Source organism: Telopea speciosissima, chromosome 9 (genome assembly GCF_018873765.1).
Source record: "Telopea speciosissima isolate NSW1024214 ecotype Mountain lineage chromosome 9, Tspe_v1, whole genome shotgun sequence".
NCBI classification, from domain to species: Eukaryota; Viridiplantae; Streptophyta; class Magnoliopsida; order Proteales; family Proteaceae; genus Telopea; species Telopea speciosissima.
In genome coordinates, this window is record NC_057924.1 from 32,290,440 (window position 1) to 32,311,342 (window position 20,903).

The 20,903-nt window shown below is 40.7% G+C and overlaps 1 protein-coding gene across 4 annotated transcripts in view; it reads right to left on the reverse strand.

Moving 5' to 3' along the window:
- Positions 1-20,903, reverse strand: part of LOC122640902 (probable sugar phosphate/phosphate translocator At1g06470) — an 84,866-nt gene that overhangs the window by 24,674 nt on the left and 39,289 nt on the right. For all 4 annotated transcript variants that reach the window (XM_043834187.1, XM_043834185.1, XM_043834186.1 and 1 more), the window contains 6 exons: positions 12,457-12,524; positions 7,470-7,570; positions 7,311-7,323; positions 6,657-6,841; positions 6,341-6,427; positions 5,336-5,430 (listed from right to left, as the gene is read on the reverse strand). In XM_043834187.1, the coding sequence (XP_043690122.1) occupies positions 5,336-5,430; positions 6,341-6,427; positions 6,657-6,841; positions 7,311-7,323; positions 7,470-7,570; positions 12,457-12,524 (549 nt within the window). The remainder of the gene's footprint in view (positions 1-5,335; positions 5,431-6,340; positions 6,428-6,656; positions 6,842-7,310; positions 7,324-7,469; positions 7,571-12,456; positions 12,525-20,903) is intronic.

The window sequence follows — 20,903 nt, forward strand, 5'->3', positions numbered from 1 at the left end:
CATCTAACTCTCACACTCCTCCTGTTGTTGTGGCCAATGGCTCCTCCACCCTTGTTACTGGGCATGCCACTATTGTCTTAATTCTTACCTCTCCCTTTGCTATGTTACACGCTCCTCAATTTCCATTAAGTCTCCTTTTTGTCAGTCAACTTACTAAAAATTTAAACTGCTCAGTAACTTTCTTCACTTCTCACTGTATTTTTTTAGGATTTTCACACGAGGAAGACGATTGGTGGAGGGTGTGAGAAAGATGGACTATATCATCTGAATGTTGCTGCTCCATCTGCTTCAGCTGCTGCTACTACTATTGGTGGAGAGCCCTTTTCAATGGCATTGCAGGCTTGGACATTTATCCTTGTTTCGATTAAAGATTTTATTTCCGTAGTTTAAATCTTTAGATAGGTTAGAGTGTAAGGGTTGCGAGTTGGGTAAGCATCATCGTCCTACTTATCCCTCTCGTTTTATGCCCCGTAGTATGTCCTTATTTTCTTTATCACATAGCGATGTGTAGGGTCCTTGTCGTGCAAGTAATAGACATGGTTTTTGATATTTTTTCACTTTTGTAGATGACCATTTCCGAACTGCATGGTTGTATCTTTTGAAGGATCGGTCTGAATTTTTACATGTATTTCAAAGTTTTTGCAATGAAATAAAGACTCAGTTTAATATTTCTATTAAAATTTTTCAGTCTGATAATGCGTTAGAATTTGTACAAACTGAGATATCTTCTTTTTGTGTCATTAACGGAATGATTCATCAAACTAGTTGTTCCTATACGCCTCAACCAAATGGGGTAGCAGAACGGAAAAATAGGCATTTACTTGAGGTTGCTTGGGCTCTCATGCTACATATGCAAGTATCCAAACATTTTTGGTGTGATGCAGTTCTTACTGCTTGTTTCTTGATTAACTAGATGCCTTCGTCTGTCATTGCTGATAAATCTCCATTTTCGATTTTATTTCCTGGTGTTTCGATTTTCAGCCTGCCTCCTCAAGTTTTCAGGTGTGTCTGCTTTGTTCATAACCTTCACCTTCCTGGTAATAAATTGGACCCTCGATCAACCAAATGCATATTTTTGGGTTACTCTCGACCTCAAAAGGGATATAGGTGTTATGACCCTCTGACTCGCAGGTAGTTTGTTAGTACGGATGTAATCATCTTTGAAGGTACATCTTATTTTTCTGATCAACCTACCGTGCCTAGTGATCCATTAGCTGTGTCTGACTCTCCTCCTATTCCTGCTGTTGTCCCCATATCCACTTCTCCACTACAGGTGTCTCGGCGTAAGAGGCACATTGAGCAGCTCCATACAGATATTACTGGTCCCTCTACATCGCTTCCTGTACCGTCCTCAACCTTTGATGGAGATCCAACCTTACCTACTCTTCCTGACTTACTAGCTGATCTAGATCCTGATGACTTACCTATTGCCACTCGGAAAGGTAAATGCTTATGTACTAAAAAATCTTTAGTTGTCCATTGAGCAATTTGTTTCTGTATCTCATCTTCCATCCTGCCATCTTAGTCTTGCTACTTCCTTGTCCACTTATACCATTCCTTGCACCCACACTGAGACTCTTGCTATCCCTGCTTGGAAGCAAGCCATGGATGTGGAAATGGATGTCTTATTGACTTGCCATACATGGGAGTTGGTGGATTTACCTCCTGGTAAAGACCTGGTCAGTGCTGGTGGGTGTACACTATTAAGTATCATTCTGATGAATCTGTTTAGCGGCAAAAAGCCCGCCTTGTTACTAAGGGATACACCAAGACCTATGGGGTTGACTATTTTGAGACCTTCTCTCCTGTGGCTAGGCTGAATTCTGTTCACATCATTATTTCTATGGCTGTAAATTTTGATTGCCCCTTGTACCAGTTGGACATTAAAAATGCTTTTCTTTATGGTGACTTACTCGAAGAGGTCTATATGGAGCATCCTCCCTAGTATGTTGCTCAGGGGGAGAATAGTGGGCGTGTGTGTAGAGTGCACAAGGCCATTTATGGGCTGAAACAACCTCCCCGAGCATGGTTTGAGAAGTTGAGTTCCATTGTGATTGGTTTCGTGTTTCTCAATGCTTCTCAAACCATTCTGTTTTTGTTCACCGCCAAGGAGAGAAATTGGTCATTCTTGTTGTTTATGTTGATGACATCATTGTGTTAGGAAATGATGAGAGTGGGATCAAGGAGGTGAAAAATTATTTGCAGAAGCATTTTCAGATTAAAGATTTGGGCCAACTTCACTACTTCCTTGGGATTGAGGTTATCAGAAGTAAAAAGGGAATCACTCTGTCCCAAAGAAAGTATGCGTTAGACCTCTTGACCGAAACTGTTATGCTTGCTGCAAAACCAGTTGATATTCCTATGGATCCTAATCACAAGTTTGGCTCTGATGGTGGTAAGGGTCTTAAGGACGTTCACTCCTACAGAAATTTAGTTGGGAAGTTGTTATATTTGACAGTCACTAGACCAGACATATCTTATATTGTTGGGGTTCTCAGCCAGTTTATGCATTCCCCTTATAAGTCTCATTGGGATGCAGCCAATCGGGTTCTTCGGTATTTGAAGGGAACCCCCGGGAAGGGGCTGATTTATCGCCTAAATAAACATATGGAGCTTGTTGCCTACTTAGATGCAGATTAGGCAGGTTCGGCCAGCAACCGTCGATCTACTACAGGTTATTGTACGTTTGTTGGAGGAAATCTGGTTACGGGGCGAAGCAAGAAACAGACCTATTGGATTATATGGGCCAGAATACCGTGGGGGGGTATTCTAGACCTATTTTTACTGTTTTATTCTTATGTTTTTTTATGGGTTCAGTCCCACATTGATTACTTGTAATTTTGTCCCCTATTCTCATTAATATAAATTATGAGCTTGGGGTGATCATTAATCATCCAAGCCTCCAAGCTTTACTCTAGTTTTATTCTTATTAACAAAACCACAGTTGCCAGATCCAATGCTAAAGCAGAGTATAGAGATATGGCCCATACCACTGCGGAGTTGATGTGGATACTTGAGATGGGGTTTCCAGTTCAAACCTTATGAACATGTTTTGTGACAACCAAGTAGCATAGTTGTCAAAGCGTCGCCTAGACGCCACCTAGGCGTCCAGGCGCCTTGGTTGCCTACTTGGTGTCGCCTTGATTTTTTTACCCTCTCCATCACCTTGGGCCGCCTAACCGCCATGACAACTATGCCAGGCAGCCATCTATATTGTAGTAATCCCGTCTTTCATGAGACGACTAAGCATATAGAGGTGGATTGTCACTTTGTTCGCAGCACCGTCTTGAAGAAATTGGTTGAGACACCGTTTGTCACTTCATCTGATCAGATTGTTGATGTGTTCACAAAGTCCTTATTTGCTCCTAGTTTTCGGTCTTGTTGTAACAAGCTATATATGCTCCAGCTTAAGGGGGAGTGTTAAAATATGTGTTTATAAGGGCAGATAGGTCTTTTTAGCTTTGTTTATTTTAGCTTTTCATTACGTCGGTTTATGTAGGGGCAATTCTGTCCTAACAGTATTAGTTGTTTTAATATAAATATAGCTGTGACTGGCCTGTGATAGAGCATTCTGTTCTACCGCAGGTCCCTTCCTCCATTGGGGTTTGCGTACTCCTCTTCTCTTCTCTTCTCTTCTCTTCTCTTCTTTCTTCTTCTTTTTCTGCCTCTAGTCTGATTAACTAAGTTCCTGATATTACAACATGAAGGATTTGAAGTTTCTTTTGCCATGAATTTTGGTTCTTCTCATTGGGTCCCTGATAGAATGGAACCTATCATTGAAAATATTTTGCTTATGCTAATGATTTCATTACGCTGGGAAAGAAAAGCTAGGTGTTATCATCTCAAACATTGCAATAGTTGTGACACCCCATAAGTTTTATCCAGAAACCACTATATATAAGAAATGATTTCTAATTACATGACATAGTTCTATTGCCTGCTAAGTTGTATAAGTTGCGGCCACCATGCTAATCAAGAACAGAAAAGCTTCCTATAAACAGGAATTGAACACATCAAGACCCACAAAGTATCCATAGTTGTCGCTTGACATCGAGGTGGAGTCAAGGTGCCCAAGGGCAATGTCGTATTTGCCACGTTTGCCCATTCTGAATGTGTCTTCTTCTTCCTATTTTAACCCTTTTATCCCTAGATCTGGTCAACAAGCCCTGACACTCCAGCCTATTGGAAAGCCATGGGCAGCAGCAGTCATCTTGTCGCCTAGGGCATCACCTTAAGAACTACAAAAGTATTATTTTAGTGTGACAACAGCAGGCATTGGGACCTTGATAGTTTGTACTTTTAATTCAACACACATGAAAGTATGAAGATGAATATTTCCCTACCAAAGCATTACATTCCCTGAAGCAAACTCAAAAAGACAGAGGTACAAAGTTGACTCAGAAACTAGTTGACAGGTTTTCTTTTCAAATAGCAAGAGTTTTTAAACAGGTCCTTAAAATGGTTTTATATTTTAGAAGCAGCATGGTCAGTTTTTGGTCAGTAAGGAAAAGCGAGGGGACTTGCTTTCCTTCAAACAAAAGAATTGACTACATTTTGTATCACTTTTCTGTCAATACATAGTGGTATCTATCATTGAGAATCTTGTGCTAATGCTAACAAATACAATAAGGTGGGAAAGAAAGTATCCTAATGTCTTTCAATAAAGTGAAAGCTACAAGGTATTGTTATCTTACATATTGCAATTGGACCCTATATCCCTATATCCCTATCTAAAAAAGAGACCTAATTACATGATCTACATGACAGTTGCATTCCACTTCCACCCCCCCAATTCCCTTTCCGCCTGAAAAGCTAAGGATAAAGTAGTAACAAATAAGGCATGGCATTGACACTTGTTCACTCCATAGTTATCAAGGCGTCGCCATGGCGTCCAGACTCCTTGGTCGCCTTGGACGCCTTGGGCGCCATGGCGGGCGCCTTGCTGCCATGGCGGTGTCGCCTTGCTTTTTTACCCTCTAAAACGCCATGGTCGTCTTCCCGCCTTGATAACTATGGTTCACTCTTAATAAAACAGATCAGCATTCACAAGCTGAGAGCTGTGCCAGCAGAGTAACCTGTCCAATTTATAGTCCAAGCACCCGTGAGCACAATGTAAATAACGTCAAGATAGCTTTCCAAGATATTTTCTGAAATTGGTAAGTATTTGATGGACTGGACTCTTGCTACCAAAAAGTTCAAGGTAGTACACAAGTTGTAATTGCTTATTGGTTTATGTAGTTGTCGAATTCTAGTAAAGAAATAAAATGAGGTTCTGTTATTGCAGATAAAAAAGAAAAAAATATTTAGCATAGCGATTTGTGAGATGATAACTTACTTGAACCAGTTGAATAAACTAACACCAACCATGATTGTAACGAGTCCAATCCCTTTCAACCAGGTAAACTGATTGTGGAAATAAAACACTGCAACCTGAAAGTGCAATAATGAGAAATAGGAAGATTAGTTTCCTAGTAGAGAGAATCTTCCTTCGTTACTAGGTGGATACCACTCCTCTCAAAATTGATCCAAGAAAAGTACCCAGAATAAAACTTAACTGTTCTTGCTTCATTATAAGTAAAACACCATCATCACCACCACCACACCCCCCCACCCCCAAAAAAAAAAATTGATTATCCCCTAGTCACCCTACATCAGGTATTGGGAGGCATTTATAATTAATTGTGATAAAAGACAGAATTTGAGAGAATACTTGAATGATCGATGAGATCAGTCAAGCCTTATATTTATAATATGAGGTAGTACAACCAAAAGACAAAAATAGCCCTAGCATAACCAACATAGCTAGGAATACATGAAGAAATAAAAATAAAGCTGTAAAAGACCAGAATACCCCCACGGTATTCTGGTGCACCTTATTTAACACTCCCCCTCAAGTTGGAGGCTTGGAGCAAAAAAGTCACTCATGCCCAACTTGACTAAACTAGGATGAAAGACCTTTCCAGGCAGTCCCTTGGTGAACATATCAGCAAGCTGATGAGCAGACTTCACGTAAGGAACACAAATAAGGCCTTCTTCTAATTTTTCCTTGATGAAATGCCTATCAACCTCAACATGCTTGGTTCGAGCATGCTGTACCGGATTATGTGCAATGCTAATCAGATCTGCTCTGATACAATGTGGGTTTGGTGAATATGACTTGTGCCTAATGGGACATAGGCCAAATTTATTTATAATATGGAGGAGAACATCTAGAATGAGTACAAGACCAAAATACCCCTATAAGACAATTCTACCCTTGTACCCATATTACAACAATAAAAACTGCCAGCACATTGTAGAACATCAAAAAGCATGAAAATAACTAAAAGACAAGTCATACCAAGATGGTAACAGCCTCTTTAACAACCCCTGCAATCGTTACAGTCACTGCACTGGTTACTGAGACAAGTATATATTCTGTCAAAACCTGCAAAAGGAAGACAGGGAATGTACAGCAAAGAACTTAAGAGATAAGCTTTAAAGATGATACAGTATCACCCTGAGGGCAGAAATTTTAAAATGAGTTTTCAAAATGATAAAACCCATTAATAATCTGCAGAAACTCCAGAACTGTAAATTATACTTATCCAAATCATGGTGGTTAACATTCAGTCACTCACAATAGGAGGAAAAGAATACCAACACCAAACTATTACCATAAAATAGGCAAGGGTTCCACCAAAAAGCATTAGCAAGGTGCTCCGAAGAACATGCCATGAATTATTGAAGTAATTATTCTTTTTGAACTCATCCCAGGGATCCATTACAAGAGAGAGTAGAGCAGTTGATACAGCCATAACTGGAGTCACATAGCTCATCAACGTAAGGGGATTCTTTAAACCTGAAATACCCAAATAGAAGCCACTTATGAATTTTTCCTGTTGAAATTACATTCTACTGAATGTACAATTTGTGAAAAAAAGGGCGTACCCAGTGCACGAGGCTCCTGCCACTGCGGGGTGGGGAGGGTCATAATGTATGCAGCCTTACCCCTGTTTTCACAGAGAGGCTGTTTCCAGACTCGAACCCTTGACTACTTGGTCACAATGGAGCAACCTTACCATTGCACCAAGGCCCGCCCTCTTGAATGTACATTTTTTAATTAATAAAAAAATATTAAAGAGAGTTCATATTATCCTTTGATAACAAAAGGTCCAGTCTGAGTTGAAAATTGTGAAAACTAGATTTCCACAGACATGCGTTCACAATGGTGAACCAATAGGCACATGCATGCATCACCCAGTACTTTCCTTTCAAGAGTCATTGAACATGTATAACGGACATTAAAGGATGCAGAATCAACTGCTTACCATAGGCCTCTCTCTTCATGCCGAATTTCAATTAGTAGTGAGCACAGACACAATGAAATGTCAGGTTCCATACCAAAACATGAAATAGAGAAAATGATAAAATCTGACAGGGATATTTGAGATTAGAGAGATGGATGGAGAGAGCCGGAACATTGATACCTGCAAAAGAATCTGAGTCATGGACCATCGAAAGCCAGACATAACAGCAGCAAGCATGACAAAAATGAAACCCCATAGTTCAAATTCTGTCTCCCTTGCAACTGCCAGATAAATTTGAGTCAGTCAAGCCACATCAACAAGGCAATGAAGGTATCAGGCATGCTTGATAAGCACATCAAGTAGGCTTTTAGAATAAATCAGCAACAATAAGGAAAGAATTCATCTATCCAGACAGCATGCAAATTAACATAAACTAGGCACAAAACATGTAGCACAACTGAAGCAGTACTTTATGGTTCAGAGTGGGAAAAAAAAAAGATGATCTATCTAATCTGGTAACACGTAACAACTTCAACGCTGCCAGAACAAAAAATTAGAAGAAAAGAGAGCAAACAAAAACAGGAAGGTGAGAGAGGAGGACAATCGAGAAGGCTTCTTCTCAATAAGAAAGTGTATATGATCAAGATTGTGAACACTCTTGCTCTGAGTATCACATCATTTGTAGGATTCTATACTCTAACGATAGACTTCAAGAGTAAAAAAAAACAGTGTCCTTCATATGCCAGGAGTTTACATACGAAATGATAAAAGCCAAGTGCCAAAGACAGTTCAAGAAAATTCCAATGAAGAAAACAGAATCTGAAGTTGAAATACCACAAGAAGGAAGTGGAGATTCAATTCAAATTTGTCAGAACAACTTTACTAGTTTCATATTTCTTTTCTTTAAGAATGAAAACTCTAAAAGAGTTTGATTTTCAACATATCTGGAGTGGGAAGAAACAAAACATCAAAAGGAAATTTGATACAAGGTTTTCACCACAAGGAAAGAGTATGGCCTTTAATCTTTTTGAAGGAATATAAATGGGTATAATGGAGGGGGGACAGAAACTGGTTTACCACGGAACTCATAGTTTGATCATTGTATACACCATTGGAACCACCTTCCCCCCCCCCCCCTGGTGAATTAGAGGATGTTGTAATGCCCTTCAATGCACTTCCAAGACTTGTACGAGACACTAACAGACTTACCCAACTACCATATTACGTACACAAAAAATAAAGACACATTATTTCTCTCTTTTTAGAAGGTAAACCTCTTATCTAGCAGAATTAGTAAACTGGAACACTGGGAGTTTATTCCCAGGTAGAGCCCCAACAGAGCAGTAAAAGTCGAACTGAACACCCCCCCAACATACAATAAACAACGGATGGAATGGCTTAAGAACTAAGCCCATTGGGCTTATATAGAATATCTCCTTGCCCTACCTGTCAGGTGGGTATATTTAAAGGCAAAAAGATTCCAGCATGCCCTCACCGGAAGTAGATCAGCATGCAATGTGTTTTTTGCCACGTGGAAGGGGGATCTGGAAATCGAACTATTGAATGTAGAGAAAATAATGTGGATTGGCCACATGTCAAATTAGAGATCAAATCTCATATGTAGTCCTATACCCTCCCATGTATTTCCACGCACAAAACTGTAGTCCCTTGGTAATCCTTGATTTTTTCAATACCTTGTTTTTCCACTTGGCAAACTCAGATCGGAGTGAAACTTGACAAGTGAACAGAGGAACTTGGGGTCCACCTATACACAAAATATCAGCCCCACCCGAACTGCCACATGGATGTGCTATTCAACTTCTAGCTCCGGGTGAAGGCGTGCCGAGCCCCCCCCCCCCCCCCCTCCGCCCTCCCACATATTTAAAGTATTTGTTCAGATATTGGATGGTAATTTGGCCAGATTTTGGTTCACAGATTCATCATATTCCAGTTTTGAGTTATCTTTGTGTTTAAAGGGTTCTTCTAGGTGTCACAATGCCTAGTGAAGTATAACGCTTCACTATTTTCCACTTGGCATTACATGGGTTAGTCATGTGATAGAGGATCCCACATACATCTCAATGGTCAAATTTTAGCCCAAAAAAAGGGAAGTGGCTCAAACTCTAAATCAAGGTTTTAATAAAAATATCTAAATGCCATCCAATGGAAATGAATAAAAGAGCGTCCCAGTGGACGACGATCCCACTACTACAGGGTCTGGGAAATGAACATAGAATATAAAATGGCATCTTTTGTAATTTTAGCTACTTCAGCTACTCATTAGGATTTTGATTGTTTATTACTCTTTTATGGTGGCCCAGTTGAAAGCACGCCTACTGAGAAAGACTCCACAAGTATCCCAATGGATTATTTGATCCATATTGATGCAATGCGGCCAGATGAAGACGACTGGCGGGTACTAAATTAAGGAGGAGTAAATGATGGAGACTAAAAAAACGATTTAAGGTGGCATTGTCCACGGAGAAACCACCACAAAGCCAAGTCACTATGGTATCTCCTACTACAGGTATGGCGCTAGCTAAGCTTGTAATTACTGTAGCTCCCCAAAAGCTCATCTAACCCAATAACCTGTTTTAACTTCATGTTAATCATTTTGATATGTTGCTGCTAGTCCATCTTCATAACTTTGCCCTAGGATATTACCTTTAGTCCAACCTACCCAACCAGCCCTTGTAGGACCCCTAGTCCCTAGTGTTTCCCCTACATCACTAAGTCTCTCTTCATAGAGTTTCCACCATTATCTACCATGACCAGTCAATCAGGAGTAAACAAACCTAAGCTTCCGCCCCTCTGTTGGGTTGTACCAGTCAAAATATTCCTCTAGAGAATCCAACCAATCAAGGAAGAATAATAGATCCCTCTGGCCTCTATCCAGCATAGTAAGGAACTTCTGACTTCATCTTCCTTGAATTAACATCAACCCAGATAGGAGGTGATAGGCTCTGATACAAAATAATGTAGAAGCTAGTTCAACTAAGAACCACTCTATAGTAGGATCGATGATACGCAAATAGTAGGTTTCAGCAACAATGATCTCTAGTTGAATGATGAACAAATCAGTAGTATTTTCCAGTTTATAGATCTTCTAAACAGCCGCAACAATGAAGCTATGATTGTATCTTAGATGAAGATTAACTCATAGCACAATATTATAGAAAGTAAGAACAAAACAGAACAATAGAGAAGGGGAAGAAGAATGTATAGTTTGGATCTCACTCTCTCCCTTGGGCTTCCTTCTTCATTTAAGGCCTATGGACCCACAATATTGTTCATGTGGACAATACCTTGTGAACAGTAATTCGGGTACTGATCATGTGAACAAGAACTTTTTTTCTAAATTCTATATTTGTCCTGTTGTTCATGCTTTGATCTACATCAATCACAAGTTAGGAGAAGATTGTGGTCAATCCCCTATTGATGCAGGGAAGTACCAAAGACTAGTTGGGAAGCTGATCTATCCCTCTGACTCGCCCAATATCACCTACGCAGTTGGGGTAGTGAGTTAGTTTATGCATGCATCCAAGAGTGGGCACTTGGATGTTTATACCGCACGCATCCTCAAGAACTTGAAGTCTACCCCAGGAAAAGGGGTATTACATGCCTGGCACAACCATTTGAGGATAGAAGGCTACACTGATGTTGATTGGGCTGGTTTAGTTTCAGACAGACGGTCAACATCAGGCTATTGTACATTTGTGGGTAGCAACCTGGTCATATGGAGGAGCAATAAAACGCTTATTGTGGCTCGATCAAGTGCAAAGGCAGAATTAAGGGCTATGGCTCATGGAGTATGTGAACTCCTATAGTTGAAAAGTTGGTCCAAGAATTGGGATTTGATACTAAGGCAGGCACCTATGCGGCTCTATTATGATAACAAGGCTGCTATAAATATAGCTCACATTCTCGTGCAACAAAGCATATTGAGTGGACCTACATTTCATTAAGGAGAAGATTGACTCTAGCTATTTGCACCCCATTTGTGAGGACAGGCGACCAGTTGGCAGATATCTTCACCAAAGGGCTTATCTCTCACTAGTTCAGTACACTTCTATGAAAGCTAGGAATGTATGGCATTTATTCTCCAGCTTGTGGGGGAGTATTAGAGTTTATGTACTAAGTGTACTTTGGGTTCTAGTTTATTATTTTGTATTGTGTTTTTAACTTTTTACCTCCCTTCGCTATCTTATGTTAGCATGGGGGGAATGTATGTAATTTCCCCTTATAAGGCAAGTAAGTGAATCACTATAGGGGAGAGAAATCTACTCTCCTCAAGCAATTACCGCCATTTTATTTAGATGATTTAACAGCATCACCTTCTTTTATGTGAAAAGCAAGGGATTCAATCCCCTCCCTCCTCCCTTTTATGTGCCAAGAACAGGTACTCCATCCTTCATAATGGTTTCTCTCTCTACAGACAATCTTCTCCACCAGGCCTAAGTTTATTCTCCACCTCCGTGGGCATACACTAGCGTCGGAACCCTGAACTCAGAGATATCAACAGGTTCGTGTGATGGAATGTGTTAAGGGTTGAGTTACCCATCGTTCCACATTTCATACATTTAGAAAGCATTTGGGTTATTAAAAGTATAATTACAAAATTTACGCCAAATATGAGTGGGTGTGAAGAGAAGTAAGGATACAATTTTATTATGATACCTTAAGAGGTGTCAACCAGACAAACTCTTTATTTTATAACAAATTTTAATTTCAAATGTACAAGTCATTTAGCCAGCATTTAATGATCATTGATACAAAAAAACAATGGTTATAGTACTAAAAAGAAAGCAAGATTAGATTATAATGTTTCTTTAACTTGACATACCCCTGAAAAAAAAAGGATGTTACATAACTACAATATGAATTAAGTGTGTTATATACAACAACCTCGTTAAACCTCAGAAGTTATTGACACACACTGGGGATATAGGAGAAAACATGCACGCACACCAGATAATATTTATTGTACTAAGTAATAAAGCAAAAAGTAAGAGGGGAAAAAGGTTATTTATAATATTTTTATTTTAATACCATAATATCAAGAATTACTATAGCTTCCAAACCAAAACAAGAGGCATTTATTGAATGGAAAATTAAAGTTAGAAATAACCAATATGGAATAAATGAATGCAATGAAGGAGAAAAAAACCTGTCAATAGAATTCCAAAGGAGATGATTAATATAATGCCAAGAAGTTTGATGCTTGGAGTCTCCAGCCTACAAAATAAAATTGCATTTTTATATAACATGAAGCTAAATAAATGGATAAAAAAACGGGGTGTGACCAGAACCATTACTTGCAAGTATCTTGATGGTCAAAAATTCAGTAAATCTTTTAACCTCCCAATTCCTCACTCCTCCCAATCTTTTAAAGAAAGTTTCCATTATATATAACTCATCAAGATCAACAACAACAACTCAGCCTTATCCCAACTAAATGGGGTCGGATAAACAAATCGTTTCAAAAAAATAAAATAAGATTGTAATTAGCAATGGGAAATATCTTGAATCTAGGGTTGCAGGTGTTATACCCGCAGCCAAGACACTAATATTATATTATAATCCCATGTGTCTTGTAGATGGAGCTGAAGTCTATGCCAGTGAGTTGTTTGCGAGGGTCGTCAAACCGACCCACAAGATCATCGATCAATTCACGGGATTGGCAGCCGAGGATAGATTCCTCAACCGGGAGTGGGGAAAGTTTGTCGATGATGATTTCACCGACTACCATCCTAGTAGAAGTCCTGGGAGCGAGGAGTTCCGAAGGGAGCACCCGGTGTCTTGTCACATCGACACTTCATGCCCTAGTGAAGTAAGCATCGAGGTGAGAAAGCTCTTTGGGATCTGCGAAGACACACCTTGATGGGCGAGCAGACTACACAAAGGTGAGCTTTCAATCCGTATATATCATGTATACATGCATCCTTTGAAATCCTTGAAGTGTGGGCCAAGGACCGGAAGTGTTTGTAGTCTAAACAACCCTTTTTAGCATGGACGGTTTTTCATGTGGATGCAACTGCTGTCAAAACTGCCCTTGCAACCGCCCAGGCTAAAAATGCCCTAAGTGATGTGTATCTCGATAGAACCCACTTGCCTCGTGAATTATGCAAAAGTTTGGTGTTCCCGTACACTGTGGACCCCATCCACAACTTTCCTTTTTATGTGGGGTCATGTTGGTGGGCCCACAATACTCAGCTTAAACTTTAAATGAGTTTTGACTTTTATAACCTAACCAAACAGACCCTAACTAACCCTGAGTCTATAAATAGAAAGTTCTGGCCATTCACTGGCCTTTACTTCAGTCCACCTACCAGAATCGTGGGAGAGAAAGAAGGAAGAGAGAGAAGTAGAGGAGAGACCTTGGAGGTTTATTTACAGCAACTCTATATCTCTACCCCAACTCACTTTCATCAATCTGAAAACCCAATTCTTTAATAGGATATCATGCTCAACCTTTGCCCTTCCTCAATTTCTTAACAGTTCCAGCAGCACTGTTCTCTCCTTCTCTCAATCTTTAGGTAATTCTTCATCATTCTAAAATCCCAGCAACACAGATCCATCACATAGCATTTACAAATGCACCTACCATTTCCCAATTCTTTCTAGTCCTTGATAAGTTCACTTGAACCCTTCTTGAATCATAGTGACCTCTTGAAATTCAATGATTCAGGAACCAAGAAAATCATTGACCTCTCTTAATCATGTTGTCCAGCAGTCCCTGTTCCCTTTTTCTTTCTTTTATCTTCCCATCCTTCTTACTGTCTTCTTCTTTTCTTTCAATCCCTTCTTTCAAATCAGAACTCTAGCAACATAAAGCCCAGTTCTCCTTTCAATTTAGGAATCCAGCAGCAAACCCTTTTAAAATCTGAACTCCAGCTTCCTCTACTTCCTTCTTCTTTTTCTTCTTTCTTCTATAAGTTCCAGCAACTCCAACAACACATCTGAACTTCAGCTTCTCATCCTCTTCCTTTCTTCTTATTTTTCCTCTTCTTTTTCTTCTTTCTTTCTTCTTTTTCTCCAGTCCAGAATCGGTTCTGGTTTGTGAGTATCTAATCCCCTTTCTTTTATTCAATCATACCCTTATATCTAATTTCCTAATCGTTCACTTAAACCCATGTCTAATTACTGATTTATTAACTAATCAAACATATAACTCACTCAATTAACATTAACCACCAATCTAATTAATTAAACTACCTTATCATAGTCAAACCTCTATCCCAACTCAAGACACCTATTCCCCTTATGTGGCTGAAGTCCCAAGCCACCTCCTACTTCCCATGCTAGGTGGTTGGGCCGACTTTGCCACCACCTCCTTCTCCTTGTGGCTGCCACATATCAGCCACCTCCTCCTCTTAACCATGTGGCTGCTCCTCTTTGAATCTCCATAATCCAAACAAACCAATAGTTATCCATATTTGAACCACTTGGTTCAGCCAGACCAAACCAGACCAGACCAGACCAGATCAAGCCAAACCAAACCAAACCAAACCACCTCCTACTTGACTATTCACACCTACTTCACTATTCACTTAGTGTATTATACAATTACAAACTATATGTTATATCAATCATATATATACACATACATACACCATAGTATATTATATAATATAAAACTGGAGAGCCCTCCACCTTTGCCTCCCAACCCAAGCCTTCCTTATTCACCGTCACATCCATGTTTCCCCTACCTGCTCCCTTTGCTGGAACGGTCTTGAAGACATCCCCCACCTCTTCTTTGACTGCCCTTTCACCCCTACCATCTGGAAAAAAAGCCCTTTCATCCATTTGGCACCGTAGCAGAAGACCCCTCCCATTTGGTAGAGAATGGCCCTGGATGGCTAAGTCCTTCTCAAGGACTTCGATCTGTGACACCATCGGCAAGCTGATCTTTGGAGCTGCTCTACACCACATCTGGATGGAGCGTAACATTAGGAGATGGACTTCCAACTCTCGATCTTTCGATCTAATTTGGAAAGCCATCTCCTTTGATGTCTTTTCCAAGCTCAGCCTTATCCCTCTTCGCGCTATCAGAGACACCCCTAGGAATAGGCACATTGCAGTCTTTATTGTCTTGATCTGGCCTCTCTTTTTATTTCCACCTCTGTGTAGGTAGGCTTTTGTTTTCTCCCCTCCCCCCTTTCCTCCCTTGTATATTCCTTTCTCTTTCTCCCTGCCCCCCCGGGGTAAGGTAATACATATTTATTCACCCAAAAAAATAAAAAACTCATAATTCATATAACTTATATTAAAAATATTAAAATAATGCTCTTCATTTTTTTTTTAGTAGAAAAAAAAATAATTCTCTTCACATTATAATAATCTAGAACATTACACAATCCACTAATATAATACTAAAATAGAATATCAAGCAATAAAATACTCATAATTATTCAAATACTATTATAATATTCATAAAAGCATTAGAATATTATTGTTACACCCCCATCCCAAAAAAAAGATAAAATACAATAAAAGGGGGGTATGATTAGGATGACACGTGTCACCCCACACCGCCAAGATCTCGATGCAGTGGCTCGAATCACAGTCAACTCAATACAACTCATATGTACATCAGAGTGCGGGAAGAAATACATTTACAATAAAAGTAAATGTAGATGCAAAAGAATGGAAGCGTTTACAGTAATAAAAGCGTTCAAAAGTCTATGTGATAGACAAATAATATATTACATCCTTTCTCAAGAGGTTAAATAAAACTAAGAACAACAGTAATTATTAGAGAGTTTATACTATACAAATGATGAAACTAAAAAGGAATAAAGAAATAAGTGTCTCGATCCAAGTGCCCCATTGGCACAGTCATCAACATCCAATCAACATCATAGATATAAGTCACCGATTGTACGTCAACAACACTGAGCAAAACATATCCCAGAGAAAGAGTCACAAAGATTTCCACCAAAACATCACCTGCAACGCATCTAAAAAGGTTGTGCAAAGAGGGGTAAGCTCCATTGAGCCCAGTGAGGGGATGGGGAACATGCAAACAATAACACATAGTCCATGATGCATGAATTAATTAACAATATTAGCCACCTAGCAAACATGTCTAAGTCACTAGGTTCTTACTACTGCAAAAACTTGGGAAACATCATGGATCACTTATCTTATCACCACGATGAAACCCCAATAACCAATGATCATCCCTGACTTGGCCTCGTATCACTCCTCAAGCACACAGGGAGCCTTAGTTACCCAACACCTATACCCCTGTTGGTAAGGGTTGTAGCAAGGGGAACGTAACTATTACACCCGCGCCCGAAATTATTATTTAATAATGTTTTCTCTCTCGTCACGTGTAGATTCTGCTGTCGTGTATGCTGGTGAGCTGTATTCGTTTGTGGTCAAACCTAGTCACAAGATCATTGACCACATCACGGGTCTGCCTATGGAGGAGAGGTTCCTAAACCGACAGTGGGGAAGATTTATCGATGGTGATTTCGTCGATCATCCTCCCAGCACGAGTCCGCAAAGTGAGGAGTATCGAAAGGCTTACCCTGTGTCCCGGCAGTTAGATACCTCCTTTGGAGATGAACTTAGTATTCCGATCGGGAAGTTGTTCGGGATCACGAAGGGCATGTCGTGACGATCCAGGGGTAAGATTTAATCTTGTAAATAATACTGAGTCTTACTCTAGTCGACCCCGAAGCGTGGGTCAAAGCCCAACCCTTTTCCCTTATGTTTCTGCCCTTACAGCAGCAACGGACGCACGAACATACTCAATAGCACTGCATCCGATCGTTAGTCCGCCCGTGCTGTCTCAGGGTTTTGTGTGTTTTCTTGGTGAGGGACCCACACCTCGCACCTCAGACACTTTAGTTCAGCCTCCTGGACGAGGGTGGCCTCATCCTTGTCTCTCCTTGGGTTGTAGGTTGCCTTTGGGTGGACCCATAGGCTAAGTAAACCTTTTTAATAAGTTTTAACTCTTTAAGCCTTAAACCAAACAAGCCCTAAGGTGGGAGATTAGTATTAAACCTAAGACTTAATCTCTCAAACCCATTCACTTCTCTACCTACTCAAACCGTGGAGCTGAAATAGCATTGAAGGCTTGGAGAAGAAGGGACTTGAGAGGCTGTGGAGGTGGTGAACATCGATTGGTTCAACCTTAAGGTAATGACTTCACCTACCTCTTCCTCTCTTCCATTCCTAGGTTTGGAAATCCTATGAGGATCGATCCCAAGCATGAGGGTTCTCTTGAGAGTTCTTGGAACCTCATTGATTTCTCCCTTTTGAACCTCTATTCCCCCTCTTTAGTGCATTTATGATTTTTGAATGACCCTATGCGGTTTAAGCATTCTAAACCTAGCATAGGTTTGAAAGAAACCTTGGGAATGGATCTAAATCCATAAAACCCTAGGTGATTCTCGTTGGACTTCTTATGGTAGACCTCCAACGAAGGTTTGAGCTCACCTTCTCTACCCCAAAACCCTACTGGGTTCATAAATGAAGGGCTGGAGGTGCTGCTCTTCTCTGCTGAGCAAAAGAGGAGCAGTGGATGAACGACCAGACTCATTGTCGTGTATCCGTTCATTAGTCCGTTCAGCCTATTACGGCTTTCCCCTTGGGCGGAGTTACGAGCGGACCCACCTAAGATGAATCCGCTCGAAACCCAGAATCCTAAATTGTTCTCTGGCGTGTCTCAGGGTTGGGACGGATCTGCGAGCGGACTCACTTTCCGCATCTGCCCGTGAGTCCATTCCATATATTTTTTGGGCAAGGCCTGGGCGGATCCATGACCGGATTCACCCGTCTGGCTCCGTTCCTTCATCCGTTCCTGCTGTCTTGGCCCAAATCACATTCTTTTGTTGGATCTTTTGTGGAACCCATCTATACACTCCTAACATTATTTCCACGCATTCTCAGACATTGGATTATATACGGGGTTGCGTGCACCTGACCAAACTTCACCAAACAACAATCAAACAATCAGTGAGTGGGCTTTGGGTGATGTTTGGGATTGGCATATACATCTATAGGAATGCATTTATTAAATTTAAATATTGATTTCCATGTTTATACTCATTCTTAAAATATTACATCTTGCATATGAAATCTGTGATTACGAATTGATGACATGTGAGCATGATGTTTTATGTTGTGATATTGAATTTCGGTGCCGATCATGCTGGTACCGGAACCCCATTACTTTTATATAAATATAACGATTCCATGATTGCCATCCTGGTCTGTATGCGTCGTGCCGTGCTAGTACCCGGGTACTGGATGGAGTGGTACGTCGATGCACCCGGAATACCTCTTGGGACGATAGGAATTGTATATAGTATAACTGTGGTTAGGATGCTTGTTCCCTATGCTACGACCCTTGCCAACAGGGGGTTAGGTGTTGGATAGTCTGAGCACCTGTGGTCTGTGGAGGTGGGAGAGGCCAGGACAGGGGTAGTGATGGCTATCGGGGTCTGCCACTAGGTGGTCATGATGGCTTCTACCGGCGCAGGTCCCTAGTGATAATTGAGGTTTCACTGGGGCGATAGGATAAATGACCCTCAGTGTCTCCCGAGTTATCACAGTAGCATACGCCATGACTTAGATTACTTGCTAGGTGGAAAATATGAATTTAACATTTCATGCATCATAGACTATTTGTGATTGTTTGTATGTGCACTCCCCTTTCCCCTCACTGGCTCAATGGAGCTAACCCTCTGTGTACACAACTTTTAAGATTTTGATGCAGGTAATGGTTATTTGGCTGGCCTGGATGTACAGCCTACAGATTATGATGGTATTAGTGTAGAGGAACCTAGTTACGTGTCAGAGGAACACGGCAATGGTTGCCCTTGCGATGATTGTGCCTATGGGCACTGATACTTTCAAGGATATCTCCCTATCTTTTGATTCTTTTGGGGCGTCGAGCTTGTTATGAACCCTTTTTGTATTAATTTATTATAGTTTTGAGTAGTTATGTCGTAGTCAGCCAGCGCCAATACTATTATTATGTTATCACCTAGATGGCTGAACATATTGTAACTACTTATGTAATTAATGCTTCCGCTTATCATGACTCTGATAGTTATTGGAATTGTATTTCCTTTTTACTCAATGTAATTATTGGGTGGGGCTTTGGGTGTTTATCAGGCGCCAGGACACTGTGTCGTTGATCCTGGTAGGTTTGGGGTGACGTGTGCATCCTAATCACCCTCTTGACTGTGCTTGTGGCATAAGCTCGGGATAGGGGCGTGACAGCGTGGTATCAGAGCATGATGCTCTGCACTGGACCTGATTTACCAAGGCCTCTCGATTTACTCTACACCATATGGTCTAATTAAAAGCTTGTAACAGGCATAATTGGAATGTGTGTATAACATAGGAAGAAGACTAGCTAGGGAGTAACACGGAAACATAGCACATAATAGGAGAACATGGGAGTTAATGGAATATATATATATATATATGTTAATTTTAGTCCTACGCTCCAGCCAGTTTTGCTTTAAACCCCGGTAGAGGCAAGCAAACTACAAAAAGGATCCCAAAATAGAAAGTTAAGTTGCTAGCCAGTAGGACTATATATATACACATGATCATAAAAGAAATAAAAGAGAAACAAAATAGAAATATTGTTCATAGACTTCCTCCATACACACAGGAGCTAAGATCAGAAAGGGCCAACAGAACTTCATCTGACTTGGGGTCTAGTCCCCCATTCCACCATCATCCTCCTCCTCGTCATCACCACCATCATAGTAGAGGTATGCATTGATGTCATGAATGTCTTTCTCCATCCTCTCCAAGCGATGGTTGTATGATATAAATTGCCCATGGACACCTGCAAAGCCATCTAACATGTCTGAATTTAGCCGGGTCATGTTGAGGTTCATCTGGTTCAGGGTACCCAGAATTGCACTCATCTCTGAAGTCCCGGAACTGGAGGCACCGGCAGCGTACTGTATGGGCTCTTCTTCCTCATCATCATCACTAGCCTCTCCACCTATAGGAACCACCGGCTCCCCATCACTATTGGTGGTGACAGCAATCTTCATGCGAGCTAGGGAGTTTTTCCCAAAGGGCTCCTTAAAGCTTTCACAAGGTGGCTCATCATTTAGGTCAATCTGAAAGTGTTGGAAGATGCGGGTTAGAAGCCTCCCGTAAGGAAGAGTTTTCTCAATCCTGGATTTGAAAAGTACCTGCTCCATGTGCTTGATAATGGCAAAAGGGAGACTAAACTGCTGTCCCCGATACAGACAATACCCTAGAGTGGCGGCCATAAGAGAAGGCTCAGTAGCATGACCCTTTACCGGCATTAGGTTTGATTTGACTATCATAGTCAAAATCCTTTGGGAATAGCCAAACTTGGTCATGTTCACCCGACTTTTGTATTTATTTTTGGTCATGGTCTCGTATAGGTGTTCATACTCAGCCAAGGACATACAAGACAAGGGATCCCTGGCAGGTCGGTGATATACTCGGGTACCCATAGAGCTGATTCCTAAAATTGCCCCCAACTCCACCTTATTGAAGGTGATGTGGAACCCCTTCACAAAGGAATGTATCCTGAGCATTTCTATGTTTTCTTGCTCCACTGTTAAATTGGCATAGAAATGCCCAATCATCCTGGAATAG